This window comes from Aotus nancymaae, unplaced genomic scaffold, assembly GCF_030222135.1.
Source record: "Aotus nancymaae isolate 86718 unplaced genomic scaffold, 86718_ANA_hifiasm-v0.15.2.pri h1tg000039l, whole genome shotgun sequence".
Taxonomy (NCBI): Eukaryota; Metazoa; Chordata; class Mammalia; order Primates; family Aotidae; genus Aotus; species Aotus nancymaae.
This window is the reverse complement of record NW_026988453.1, coordinates 5,063,272-5,077,619: the sequence shown is the minus strand read 5'-3', so window position 1 is coordinate 5,077,619 and position 14,348 is coordinate 5,063,272. Positions and strand designations below refer to the sequence as shown.

Here is a 14,348-nt window from a genome sequence, read left to right as displayed (position 1 = left end):
AGCAGGACTGACTGGTGCAGGACGAGGACAGTCAGGCGGTAAGGAGTGTGTGCACGAGAGCAGGACTGACTGGTGCAGGACGAGGACAGTCAGGCGGTAAGGAGTGTGTGCACGAGAGCAGGACTGACTGGTGCAGGATGAGGACAGACAGGCGGTAAGGAGTGTGTACATGAGAGCAGGACTGACTGGTGCAGGATGAGGACAGACAGGCGGTAAGGAGTGTGTACACGAGAGCAGGACTGACTGGTGCAGGATGAGGACAGACAGGCGGTAAGGAGTGTGTACACGAGAGCAGGACTGACTGGTGCAGGATGAGGACAGTCAGGCGGTAAGGAGTGTGTGCACGAGAGCAGGACTGACTGGTGCAGGATGAGCACAGACAGGCGGTAAGGAGTGTGTGCACGAGAGCAGGACTGACTGGTGCAGGACGAGCACAGTCAGGCGGTAAGGAGTGTGTGCACGAGAGCAGGACTGGGCAATACCATATATTTCCCTGGTGCTTTCCTGGTAAATACAACTTCGGTCAAGGAGAAACCAGCAGTAGGTCACAGCCTAGGCCAAGGTAAAAATGCTGCCTTCTAATCAGCCCAGATCCACTCAAACTGTGACTTTTAATGTTCTTTTTCTTTTTTCTTTTTTTCTTAAGATGGGGTTTCACCATGATGGCCAGGCTGGTCTTGAACTCCTGACCTCAGGTGATCCACCCACCTTGGCCTCCCAAAGTGCTAGGATTACAGGCGTGAGCCATGGTGCCCGGCCTGACTTTTAATGTTCTAGGGGACTTTAGCCAAGGCCCAGAAAGAGTATCCTAGAAGCAGAGTTGAGAGACCCCATAGATCCTGCCCTCAGCCTGCAGCTTGAGCTAGGGGCATTCCAATGCCTCCGGATGAAAAGACTACACAGGCATCACTGGGCCGCCTTGGGGGCCATAGCAGTTGTGGCATCAAACCATCTGAATTGGCATCACCTCAGTCTTGCTTTGAGGAAGGAACAAATACTACTGAATTCACAGCAGTGGTATCACCTGTGAGGGGAGCGGTCATTGCCAGCCAGCCCTGCCCACCTTGGCTCTGCCCTCTTCTAGGTGAGTGGCTGGAAAGTGGCCTCTGCAAGCACAGGCAGACCCATACTCCCAACCCCCTGCTGGAGCCGTTCTCCCTGGGATCCGTCTGCAGACCTTCCTCCCTTGCAGCCACATGGGGCCAAATGACTCTGCAGAGAGGGAGATGCCTCCTCCACAGGTGATGGGTCACAGGAAAGAAAGAGGTGATCTTGGTGGGGGACGGCGTGAGCCAGCAAGGCATCAGTGGGCTGTGGTTGCCGAATGCAGCACACAGAGGCTCTGGCCCTTGGCCTTGCCCTCAGCAAGTTCTCATTTTAAACTTTTCAGATAGGCCGGGCATGGTGGCTCACGCCTGTAATCCCAGCACTTTGGGAGGCTGAAGCAGGCGGATCACCTGAGGTCAGAAGTTCAAGACCAACCTGACCAATATGGTGATACCCTGTCTCTACTAAAAATACAAAAATTAACTAGACATGGTGGCACATAATCCCAGCTACTTGGGAGGCTGAGGCCACGATCGCGCCACTGCACTCCAGCCTGGGGGACAAGAGCGAGATTTTGTCTCAAAAAAAAAAAAACGACTCTTTGAATAGACAAATAATCCTTTTCCTCTCTTGTTTTGCCAATGGAGGTGGTGAAACATTCTCTCCTCTGTTTAATCAGATAAGGCTTCTAGAGGAAGCAGCATCAGAAGGGCCCACGTAAGGGAGAAGATGCTGTGCTCTGCCCATGTGAACCTATCAAGGGCATTACACTTGGATCCTAACGCACATGGCAGACACAGAGCAACATCCTGTAGTCCTAAGCCTGGAGGAGGTGGGGCAAGGAGCTGCTTCTTACCTCTGAGCCTGATCACTACGTACCTCCACGTGTACAGGTTTTCAGAGGCCATCCTTTCCATTCCCCTGCCTCCATCGCACTCCCAAACCACCCTGTGGGCTTCCCCTAACCCTAATGCTTTTTTGCAAAGGAATAAAATAACTGTTGCTACGTAGTTTTCTCATCCAGAGGCCTGTGGACCTTTCCCGTATGGAAGTTCTTTGTTATAGCTAACCTAAACTCCTCCTGCTATAAGGGACAGACAGTTGGGTAAGGTCTGGAGACAGAAACACAGGCAAAAATAACCTCTGGAGGTCACTGGGATGCACCATCAGTTCTAGAAGCAAGAAGAAGTTGTCCTAGCCTCCCTTTCAGATTAGCACGAAGGAAGCAGCTCTGCTTTGTGCCAGCTCGGGGGAGCTCAGCTCAACAGAAATCCCAGCCCTGGGAGGACTCTGGGCTCCTTCTCCTTTTAAGGCAACGTCTCAGCGCTCAGGGCTACACAGACTGCAACAAGCCCCAGCCCCTCTCATTCCTGGCTATTTGGAGGAAACTGATGATTAATCAGCCCTTTCCCTCCCACCTCCAGCCTGTTTTTCATTAGGTTCTTTTTAAAGTGTTGGCACACCTCCTCAAGAACAGACACTTGGCAGATCCTAACCAAATAGGACCCCAGTGGAGGGGAGGTCCCTGGGAGGGAGTGGGGAGTAGTCCTGGATTAGAAGAAAGGGGAGAAGTCAGGATGTGGGGTGTCGGGGAAGAAAGAAGGTTAAATTGAGTCCTGGCTGGGGGCGAGAGGGAAGGTCTGAATGGGAGTCCTAGCTCTGAAGGGGGCTGCGTGAAAAGAGGAGGCTGGTGAGTGAGGCTCTGTGGGCAGCTGGGCACTCCGGCACCCCAGGGATGCTGGGTGGGCAGAAAGGAGCTGCTCTGGCCCCTGATGGGGAAGGTCAGAGACGGTTACATTGACTTGGTGGCTGTTGGTGAGACGGGTCTGAAACCCAGCTTTTCCTGAACTTGCTAGGTGAAGTTAGTAAGTCATCTCTCTGGGTCCCCACTTTCTGAGTGACGCCTACAAGCAGCATGCGAACTCTGGAAAAGGGAAGCTATGCAGTGCACAGTGGGCTCTGAGAACTCCCGAAGGGTGCACATTTTGGGAAGGGAAGAAAGAGCGGAGGGCAGGAGTCTTTGCCCTGGGGGCCCCATCTCTAGACCTTGGGCCCAGAGACGCTGGTCCCTCCAGCTCTCACCTCCAAGCTCCCAAAGTGGACAGAATCTGTGATGGAACCGCTCCCAACTTGGTGGGATCAGGGGATAGGAGAGGGTATTCCCTGGTCAAACTATGGGCAGATGATTATAAGAACTTCCTAAAAGGGCTGACCCGTTGGGTTTCCTTGTTTCCATTCTAGTTACATGCTCCTCTCCTTTGGTCCCTTTCAAATCAGGGTTCAGTAAAGTCACCATCACTTCTGCTCTGGGGTCAAACCCAGTTCCCTGGGGGCCTGAGTGGGTGTGAGGGGGAGCGCTCTGCCCCTTGCTCCATCACCACAGCCCCAGTGAGGCCTCCAGTGCAGCGGGACCTTGGGGCCTGCAGGGCAGGAGGCTAGAACGGATACATTCCAAGGCCCTGTCTCACTAGGCCCTGTGCCCCTTGGCTGTCTATTGTGATTCTAGCAGAGGAGCCAAGGACTATTGCTGCTAAAAAAAACCCAGGGATTGGTCCCCAATGGCATGTGTTTGTGGTGCAGGTACAAACGGTTTCCATAGGACTCCTTTTTCTCTCCATTCCCACTGGGAAGAGTGGAGGGTGTAAAGAAAGGCCACCTGGGCCAGAGAGCATGATAGAGAGCTGTTTTCCTTTCTTCCCTCCCCTATCCCCACACTTCAACCTGGCACCCTTGAAAGAAAATATTTTGGCCCAGCACAGTGTCTCATGCCTGCAATCCCAGCACTTTGGGAGGCCGAGGCAGGCAGATAACAAGGTCAGGAGTTTGAGACCAGCCTGGCCAAGGTGGTGAGATCCCATCTCTAATAAAAATACAAAAAATAGCCAGGTGTGGTGGTACACACCTGTAATCCCAACTACTCAGGAGGCTGAGGCACAAGAATTGCTTGAACCTGGGAGGCAGAGGTTGCGGTGAGCCAAGATCGCACCATTGCACTCCAGCCTGGGAAACAAGAGCAAAACTCTGTCTCAAAAAAAAAAAAAAAACAAAAAAAAACAAAAAAACCTTTTAAATATTCAAACTGTAGCATCTTCCTTTGAAGAAGCTTTAGGGGAGGACATCACAGCATCCCTTTAAGTCTCAGTTGCTCTGGGGTCTCCATCACAGTTAGACAGTTAAGTCTAACGTCTACTCTCAGGCAATCCTGCCGCTTCCTCTGCTTCTCTGACGAACATGAGAAACAAGGGCTCTCAAAACAGGGCTCAGGCTTGGTGCAGATTTATGGAGGAAGAAACAGGGATCCATGGAGTGTGGGTGGCTTATCTTGTGTATAAAACCCAAGCCCCATTGCAGCTCAGCTGACTGGGTCCCACGGCCTCTCACAAACTTTGCAGTGTCTCGGGAGTCAGAATTGAGTCACGGAATCCAAGATCCAGAATCTGGCAGAGTCCTCCAGAGACCAGCTGACCCAATGAATTCCAGGGCTCTCCACAGAGAGGCGCTTTGTCCTTAGCTAAGTTTTTATTAAAAATAAGGATGATATTGTGAATTTAAAAAAATACATATTTGATGTTAAGGTATATTCTTTTTTTTTTTTTTTTTTTGAGACAGAGTTTCGCTCTCGTTGTAAGGCCAGCTGCCTCACCGGGAGTTAAATGGACACATTTATCTCTCCCCATGCTGGCCTCTCTATGCTGGCTCCCCACACCCACTCCTATCTGTTCTCTCTATGCAGGCACCACACACCCACTCCTGCATTCCTCACTCGACCCCTTCAAAATTTAAAAAGCCCACCAAAGATTTGTCCAACGGCAGCTTAACATTGACCTCCCCAGCCGTTCACCCCACCAGTAGTCCCGCCTGGCAACCAATGGCAGCTCGCCCAATCAGCACCTTGACTTTCCCTCACCAATGAAACTCTCTGCTCTTTGTTTCCCTAATAATCAATCAATCCTCTTCACCAATGAAGCTGTCTGCTCTTTGTTTCCCTAAAGACCAATCAATTACCTCCACTCCCTATAAAATCCCACACCCTGAGAAGCCCAGTGCGACTTCTCTGGCCCCTTCCCGGACCACAGAACCTTGCCCGGGAGCTGAATAAATTGGATTCTCATTTTCTCACACTGGCCTCAGTTTCCTCATTTTAACTTGGCAATATACCTTACACTTGTTACTCAGGCTGGAGTGCAATGGCGCGATCTCCTCTCACCGCAACCTCCGCCTCCTGGGTTCCAGCAATTCTCCTGCCTCAGCCTCCTGAGTAGCTGGGACTACAGGCGCGTGCCACCATGCCCAGCTAATTTTTGTATTTTTAGTAGAGACGGGGTTTCACCTTGTTGACCAGGATGGTCTCGATCTCTTGACCTCGTGATCCACCCGCCTCGGCCTCCCAAAGTGCTGGGATTACAGCGTGAGCCGCCGCGCCCGGCCTAAGGTATATTCTTTATTATGCCTACCTTCTTTAAAATTAGCTCCTTCTTATTTTGATGATATGATGATGGTAAATAGAATTTTAAAATATAAGACAAGCATCGTGGCTCACACCTGTAATCTCAGCATTTTGAGAGGCTGAGGTGGGAGGACTGCTTGAGGCTAGGAGTTTGAGTCCAGCCTGGGCAACATAATGAGACACCCATCTCTTAAAAAACAAACAAAAAAAAATTACAAATATCTTTAACTGGCAAAATAAAATGTTAGCATATGTTGATCCCTCCAACATGTTTTTCCTTTGGAAATGCATTGGCTTATAAAAGTCATGTATATCAGAACTGTTGACCTACTTCTTAAAAGCAGGGCCAGGACTAGAGTGAGGGATGTGAGGCAGTCACCTTGGGCACAGAATACAAGCAGAAGCCAAAAAATTCAGTGAGCAAGATACCTGATGTTCTCATGTATGTGTGTGTGTGTGTGTGTGTGTGTGTGTGTGTGTATATATATATATATTTTTTTTTTTTTTTGAGACAGAGTTTCACTCTTGTTGCCCAGGCTGAAGTGCAATGGCAAAATCTTGGCTCACCACAACCTCCGCCTCCCAGGTTCAAGTGATTCTCCTGCCTCAGCCTCCCAAGTAACTGGGATTATAGGCATGTGCCACCACACCTGGCTAATTTTGTATTTTTAGTAGAGACAGGGTTTCTCCAGGTTGGTCAGGCTGGTCTCAAGCTCCCGACCTCAGGTGATCTGCCCGCCTCAGCCTCCCAAAGTGCTGGGATTGCAGGTGTGAGCCACTGTGCCCAGCCTTCATGTATATTTTAAAAAATACAATTAATGCAAAAAGTCCACAATGAACAGCAATGCAGAATTTTAAAGACGCGATCAGTGTTAGTATTTCTCCTTTTGCCTCAGGTTCCAATGTGCTTGGCAGGTCACCACTTGGAGGCAGTCCTTCTACATCACCCGTGACAGGAAAGGGCAATTCTGGGTCTGAGAATACTCCATAAAAGGAGCTGCCACGACCTTTGCAGGTGTTAGGTGATCTCACGACCCTCAGGCCCGGAGTCAGATGTCATCCCATTCTGCAGCTTGAACCTGAGTCCCTCTTTTGCTGCCCACACCAGCTGTCCTTCAGAGGCTCAAGGGCGGTTATGTAAGCGCTCCCCCACTCATCCCCATACTCATTCCTCTCCCTGTGTAGCCATCTCTTCATGTTTATTTTTCTTTTCTGAATTCTTAGGAAAGCAAGCAAGTGCAGAACAAGACAGATGCCAAGAATGGAGAGGAAAGGGGCAGAGATGCCAGCAAGAAATCCCTGGGCCCCAGACGGGACTCAGATCTGGGGAAGGAGCCAAAGAGGGGTGGTTTAAAGAAGAGCTTCTCTAGAGACAGAGATGAAGCTGATGGCAAGAGTGGCGAGAAGCCCAAGGAGGAGAAGATCATCCGGGGCATTGACAAGGGCCGGGTCAGGGCCGCAGTGGACAAGAAGGAGGCAGGGAAGGATGGGAAAGCAGAGGAGAGGGCAGCGGCCACCAAGAAGGAAGAGGAGAAGAAAGGGGGTGACAGGAACACAGGCGTGAGCAGGGACAAGGATAAAAAGAGAGAGGAGATGAAGGAGGCGGTCAAGAAAGAGGAGGATGAGAAGATAAAAGGGGAGCACAGGAACACAGACACCAGGAAAGAGGCTGAGATGAAAAGAGCAGGCGGGAACACAGACATGAAAAAGGAGGATGAGAAGGTAAAAAGAGGAGCTGGGAACACAGACACCAAAAGGGAAGATGAAAAAGTCAAGAAGGATGAGCCCTTGCATGAAAAGGAAGCCAAGGAAGAGAGCAAGGTCAAAACACCCGAGAAACAGACGCCCGGCGGCCCCACCAAGCCCTCTGAAGGGCCGGCCAGGGCGGAGGAGGAGGCGGCTCCCAGCATATTTGATGAGCCTCTGGAGAGAGTGAAGAACAATGACCCTGAGATGACTGAGGTGAACGTCAACAACTCAGACTGCATCACAAATGAGATCTTGGTCCGCTTCACCGAGGCTCTGGAGTTCAACACTGTGGTCAAGGTGTTCGCCTTGGCCAACACGCGAGCGGACGACCACGTGGCCTTTGCCATCGCCATCATGCTCAAGGCCAACAAGACCATCACCAGCCTCAACCTGGACTCCAACCACATCACAGGCAAAGGCATCCTGGCCATCTTCCGGGCCCTCCTCCAGAACAACACGCTGACCGAGCTCCGCTTCCACAACCAGCGACACATCTGTGGAGGCAAGACAGAGATGGAGATCGCCAAGCTGCTGAAGGAGAATACTACCCTGCTCAAGCTGGGCTACCATTTTGAGCTGGCTGGGCCCCGAATGACCGTCACCAATCTGCTCAGTCGCAACATGGACAAGCAGAGACAAAAGCGGCTGCAGGAGCAAAGGCAGGCACAGGAAGCCAAGGGAGAGAAGAAGGATCTGCTGGAGGTACCCAAGGCGGGGGCTCTGGCCAAGGGCTCCCCAAAACCTTCACCTCAACCATCTCCAAAGCCCTCTCCAAAGAACTCACCCAAAAAAGGGGGTGCTCCAGCTGCCCCACCTCCCCCTCCCCCACCCTTGGCTCCACCCCTCATCATGGAGAACCTGAAGAACTCACTCTCACCAGCTACTCAGAGGAAGATGGGAGACAAAGTCCTCCCTGCCCAGGAGAAGAACTCCCGTGACCAGCTATTGGCCGCCATCCGCTCCAGCAACCTCAAGCAGCTCAAGAAGTTAAGTAGTTACAGGCATGAGCCAACAGGGCAAGGCTGGGTCGGGCCTGGAGGAGAGGGCAGGACTGCAAAAGGGAATGCGTGCAGAGGAGCTCACGGCAGCTTCAGACAACACAAACCCTCAGGGCCTGTAGGGATCTCATGCATCCTCCTGCTTACAGGCAGCCACACCCGTACATCCCCTATTACCCTTCCCTTTTTTTGTGTGGAGATGGAGCCTTGCTCTGTTGTCCAGGCTGGAGTGCAATGGCATGGTCTCCGTTCACTGCAATCTCTGTCTCCCAGGTTGAAGTGATTCTCCTGCCTCAGCCTCCCAAGTAGCTTGGATTACAGGCACCTGCCACCATGCCCAGCTAATTTTTGTATTTTCAGTAGGGACGGGGTTTTACCACATTTGCCAGGCTGGCCTCGAACTCCTGATCTCATGATCTGCCCGCCTCGACTTCCCAAAGTGCTGGGATTACAGGCATGAGCCACTGGGCCTGGCTGACGCTACTCTTCCTTTAAGGAGCTTCCTTTAGCCCCTCACTCCATGCTTCTCTTTCATCCTGCAGTTAAGCCTGTTTCTCCTTGAAATGGAGAAATGGCCTCTACAGAGTAGTTTTGCCTCGGGTCCTTCCTTTAAGTCTTCTCCATTCCCCCAGACAAAAATTATCCACATTTTACTTAGCCTCCTCTCAGGACCAGCCAAGTCCTACAGGTCAGTCCATCCAAAAGGTCTCTGGGAGATTCACCTCTCAGGAGAGTCTACCTTTGCCTAGCCAGTGCCATGGACACAGGAGCCATCCCTGGACACCCTACTGCTCAAAGCCCTGCCTCCCCTGGAAGTCTGGCCTGGGTAATACCTGACCCCCACAACATCATCTGGGACAAGACAGCATGAGCTAAAGGACAACCTCAATTGTAATTCCAGCGGTCACTCAATGACATCCAATTTTTACAGACAAGGAAAAATGCTCCCTTAGTGTCAACACCTCATTCACATTCCACAGCCATAACATATTGCAGTGTCTGGTGTGTCCTTCCAGTAGAGAGGGAGGTGAGGTGGCTGAGCTCCCTTCTCTAACCTGGCTCTTCTTTGCCCCTACAGGTGGAAGTGCCCAAACTGCTTCAGTAGGACCAGGCTGCCAGGCACCATCTGCCAATGCCATGACTGCTCAGGCCTCACCTCCCAGGGCTACACAGACCCTGCCCACCCCGTCCCTGGCTGACCTGCTGTGGATGTCCCTATTCTGCCATGGGAGAGTCGAGGCCTCGGTCACGCTCAAGGAAGGACGCCTCATCTCTTCTCACTTTCCTTTTCTTGTCTCTGAGGCTCTCCAAATTTTTCTTTTGTACCTGGAGCTCAGGTTTCTAGACAAGAAGAGTCCTTTTAGCACATCGCTGAGAAGATGGCACTGTCCAGGGCCCATGTAGCTGGCAAGCTGCAAAAGGCCAGTGATCCAGGAAAGATGTCCCACAGGGACCACATCCACCCCAGCCCCACTGCCCTCCAGGGCCAGGATTCAGGCCTCTGAGGAGCCCACGGGGCAAAGCTGCTGGGCCAGTGGCACTCTGTGTGGGACAATGGCAGAAAGATGGAGAGGCATGAGGGCCCAAAGGGGAGTGTGGGGAGGGGCTGAGGATACCCCAAAGCCCAGGCCATTCAGAGGACATGGCAGGGGCAGTGGCCTGAATGGACAGTGCCTGGTGGGTAGGCTCCAGACAGGAGGAGTGGGACAGACGGCAGCTGGACTTGAAGGTTTCATGCCAAAGCAGACACTTTCCTCACACCTGCCTGCTGTTGTATAAATAGCTGTGTATCTGTTTTTCCATAAGATTTTGATAATATATACAAACCTTTAGCTGTGAATGGCTACGCCCCACCTGCTGTCCTGAACTGTGAGTCCTGATCCTGACCCTGGGCTCCCTGGAGCTCAGGTCCCCTGCCACACTATCTGAGTTGGCCATGAAATAAATTCACATTCTCAGAAAGTGCAGCATGGAGGAGAATCTGAACTCTGAGCAGAAGACTCTCCACTGACCTGGTTGTCCAGGGCTAGAAGGCCAGGCCTCTACCTGCTCCTGAACCAGTCCTGCTGCCTGGAGTCAGTAGCCAGAGCTATTCTCGGGGGTGCTGGGGCAGAGTGGAGCCCAGGGCACCGGGAAGGCTATATTAGGCATGTTCAGGGATGCTCATTCCGTGACTCTGCCTAACCACAGGCTCAGGGCCAGGTCCTCACAGCAGTCACAGGCCCAGGAAGGCAGCAGGCAGAGAAGTGGAGTGACTGTTTGGGGAGTAGCTCCCATACCTGTGTGCCTTAAGGCTCAGAGGGGCCTCATTTTCCCCAGCCCTCCCCGCCTACTCACCAATTCCGCTTCCTGCCCCAAGTGCAGGAATGCTGACGATGCTGCCCTGGCCATCGTCGGGTGCACATGAAAGGCATCTTTCTGAATTTCATTCTCTTGAAGATGCTGGCGCCCCTTGGCACTGTGGAACTGCCACCTTGGGTCTGTGCCACTTGTAGGTTTTTCTACCCAGGTTGCCTCGACAGCAGGAGGCACGGCAGTTTCACCATCTTTGAGGTGAGGGTGGGGTGCTCCAGCTAGGAAGGAAGATCGCTGTGCTAGGTCTGACCAAAACCAGAGGGTGGTCTAGTCCTGGGGTAAAGCCCTCAGATCCCAGGGTACGCTCTTCCCCATTCCCTCCATCCACTTGCCTGTCACTGTAGTCACCTGAGCAATCACTGGGCCCAGAGGAAAGGAGACAGACACACACTGGCTCCTGGACCTAAAGGACATGAGCTGAGCTAAGGCTGGCTAGAGCTTCCACTGTCAGCCCCGCTGCACCCCCGTGCCTGCTGGGCGCTGGGCACTAGCTAGGTTGCTTCAGCTGATCCTTCAACTCTGTGAGGCGGATACCAATAGTCTCTCTCTTTTGCAGATAAAGTTTGGCTCAGAGAGGTTAACTAATATATCCATGATCGCACAGCTAATAAAAGGCAGAGCTCAGGTCTTTTTCGTTTGTTATTTTTGTTTTGAGCCCAGGTCTTCAGGCCATAGAACTGCCTCTGATAACAGCTCCTCTTCCTTCCCTCACTGAAATAAGGCTGTTAACGGTGCTGCAGGAAAGCACTGGATGCTCACCTGAACCCAAACAACCTGCCTCCAAATCTTAAGGCTCCAATTAGCCAGAGAGAAAAACCACTCCCTACTGTCCCGGCAACAAGTGCACTGCCCTCTTCCTCTACGCTCCCGCAGGATGCTGTTTCCACCCTGGATGAGGAATGTCATCATTCCTCTGGTGCGCTTGAACCTGATGCGGGAGCGCAGCGCCACCTGGGGGTGGACCGCAACCCAGATTCTCCAGCTGCGCCAGGAGCACGCTGGAGCTGTGCTAGGGACGGGGAGGGCGGCGGTTTTGGGGAGGAGGAGGAGAAGTTGGGTGGATAGCCTGTTGAGCTGTGGAAAAGGGGCCCAAACTCTGGGGGCTGCATTTCTGCTGGGACGCGCACCCACTACTGCCCACCTGCCCCACCAGCACTGGCAGTCACCCATCTGTCCAGCTTCCTTTCCTAAAACTTACGGAGGAAAAGACAGAAAGGCTCTATCCTTATCTGATGTCCATACTGTACAGGGACAAAAAAAGAGGTCTGAAGACAGCAAATGTCCAAGTTGATGAATCAGGATTTGAACCCAAGTCTCCTACCTTTGGGTTCATCTACCAACCTGGGAGAAGCCACGGTCTGACCTCCACAGTCTCTGCCTGCAGCTCCCACTGTCATATCCTCCACTCTGCCCCCTCACCCTCCATCACTTCCTGGGGGATCACATTCCCTAGCTCTTACCCCCAAGGGAGGGAGGCTTCACCTCCCAGCTCTCCTGGCCCGCAGGGCCCAGCTGTTACACCTCAAGCTTCTTGCCTCTTGACTATCTAGATGGGAAAAGTGTCTTTCCCTCCACCTTCCCTAGGCTGCTCCAAGAGATGCCAGCACTGGGACCTAGGCCACGGTGCTGGCTGTGGGTGGGATGGCAAATACCAGCAGCTGTCAAGGTGCTGGCCTCACCTGTCCTCACAGAAGCTCCACCTGCAGATGAGCAAGGGTCTCTAGGCCTGGGCACTGTGTCACACGTGTGTCACTCTAAGAAACATGAGATGTGGATGCAGGTCACCCATGAGCTTCTAGACCACCAAGTCGGGAGTGCCATGTGCTGCCCCCTACTCTGCAACCTGCATGGCCATGCTGGGGCCCCTGACCTCTGACATTGGCCTGACTAGGGCCTGTGTGGCTATGGAGCTGGGCCAGGCTGCTGGCCTAAGAGTGGCCCAGAGAGTGTGGCCCCCTCAGTACCCCTCCCCCAGCACCTCCCACTCATCCTGCCTATGGCCCTCTTCTCCCTTCCTCCCTCCCTCCTTCCTCCAGCCCTCTAGGGCCCTTCCCTTACTTGCCCCTCCCTCCGTTACTCCACGCTCCCACATGCCTCACTTCTGTTCACCTCTTGGCCCCTCTTCTCCCCTCCCCCAGGGTGTCTCTCCTTTCCTGCCCACATTTCCCCCCTGCCCATTGTATTTCCACGTGTCCCTGCCCTAGCTCCCTCCCTGCACCTGACCCTTCCCATTCCCCTGTGAGATCTGCTTCCCCTGGAGCAGGCCCAGCCTGGTGAGATTCCTGCCCTAAGAATGCATTCCTCTTGCTTTTATCTGAAAATGCCCCTTTTATCCACATATGCCTTCCAGACCGAATTCACCATTTCCTCCTAGCATAGCAGGACCCTATTGACACTACTGAGGTCCCCCAATCCTTGAGGGACACTGCCCCTCCCACCCTCACTCCTGCCTGCCCTTATAGGGTGCCTGACTGGCTTTCAGGGGTGCTAGCTGAGGAACAAGGCAATCTGGAGAGGCAACTACAGCTTTGTGCTCCCCTGGCCCTGCTGGGCTCCCCTTGTTTCCCAGACGATGAGTCAGATGAGGTGAGGTCAGAGGGCACTGCAGTGCTTTGGGAAGAGATGTAAGGATTGTTGCCTTCATTTAAAGAACTCCAGGATATGTGAGAGCCATCTTCACTGCTCAGAGCATGTGAAAGTCCTACTCTGTCACAGTTTCGCTCCGTTTTGCATTCTCTTCAGTGTTTTTTTTTTGAGACGGAGTTTCGCTCTTGTTACCCAGGCTGGAGTGCAATGGCGCGATCTCGGCTCACCGCAACCTCCGCCTCCGGGGTTCAGGCAATTCTCCTGCCTCAGCCTCCTGAGTAGCTGGGATTACAGGCACGTGCCACCATGCCCAGCTAATTTTTTGTATTTTTAGTAGAAACGGGGTTTCATCATGTTGACCAGGATGGTCTCGATCTCTAGACCTCGTGATCCACCCGCCTCAGCCTCCCAAAGTGCTGGGATTACAGGCGTGAGCCACCACGCCCGTCCCTCTCTTCAGTGTTTTGCAGAGTTAATTGACTGAAAATGAGGCAACTCCACTCTTCCAGTCTCAGCTGGGGTAAACCTGCCTCCTACCCCAGACTACAAAGCATTTCTTCACTGGCACCAGGTTGTTGATTCAAGGATAATTAATTCTGACCGGCATCACCTTGCATATATTTACACATCATTTCTCGGAGAAACTAAAAAACCTTAAAGTGTAGATCTCTTCCAGCAGAGAGGAGACTGGACTCCAAACCTCAGATGACCTGGAGACCCTCTTTCCTAAGTTGTGACCCAGGCACTCCAGGGCTCCAGCTCCCACCTCTTGTCCCCACCCTCACAGAGAAAGTGGATTTGTATCTGTGGCCTCAGCCCTGTTTCTTCCAGCATCAGCAGCCTCTCCCTGTCTGGGTCTGATCCAGGGGCAGACATGTGGGCCCCATGAAGATTTCACTGGGAAGGGGAAAGCTGTCAATCTAGGGGTAGAGCTCCATCCAGGGGAATTTCTGACCCTGGCCCCAAAACCCTGGCTCAGGAGCTCTTGCCTTCCAGGCTGTATGAAAAGAGGTAATCCTCAAGATTATGTGGGTGGCAGAAGGCCCAGGGGGCATGGTCAGCACAATGGCCATATCCAGAACCCAGCTGGGCTGCAGGAGCCCAGAGGTCTGAGGGGGCAGGGCAGGAGAGCAGAGCCTGAGGCTGCAGTGGGGCTGGAGTACCCA

The 14,348-nt window shown here is 52.8% G+C and overlaps 1 protein-coding gene across 1 annotated transcript in view; it reads left to right on the top strand.

Annotated features, from left to right (window-relative positions):
• Positions 1–11,220, top strand: part of LMOD1 (leiomodin 1) — a 56,808-nt gene extending 45,588 nt beyond the window's left edge. Inside the window, exon 2 of the mRNA XM_064360234.1 lies at positions 6,719–11,220. Within this exon, the coding sequence (XP_064216304.1) occupies positions 6,719–8,524 (1,806 nt within the window). The 3' untranslated portion in view covers positions 8,525–11,220. The remainder of the gene's footprint in view (positions 1–6,718) is intronic.
• Positions 11,221–14,348: the final 3,128 nt, after the last annotated feature.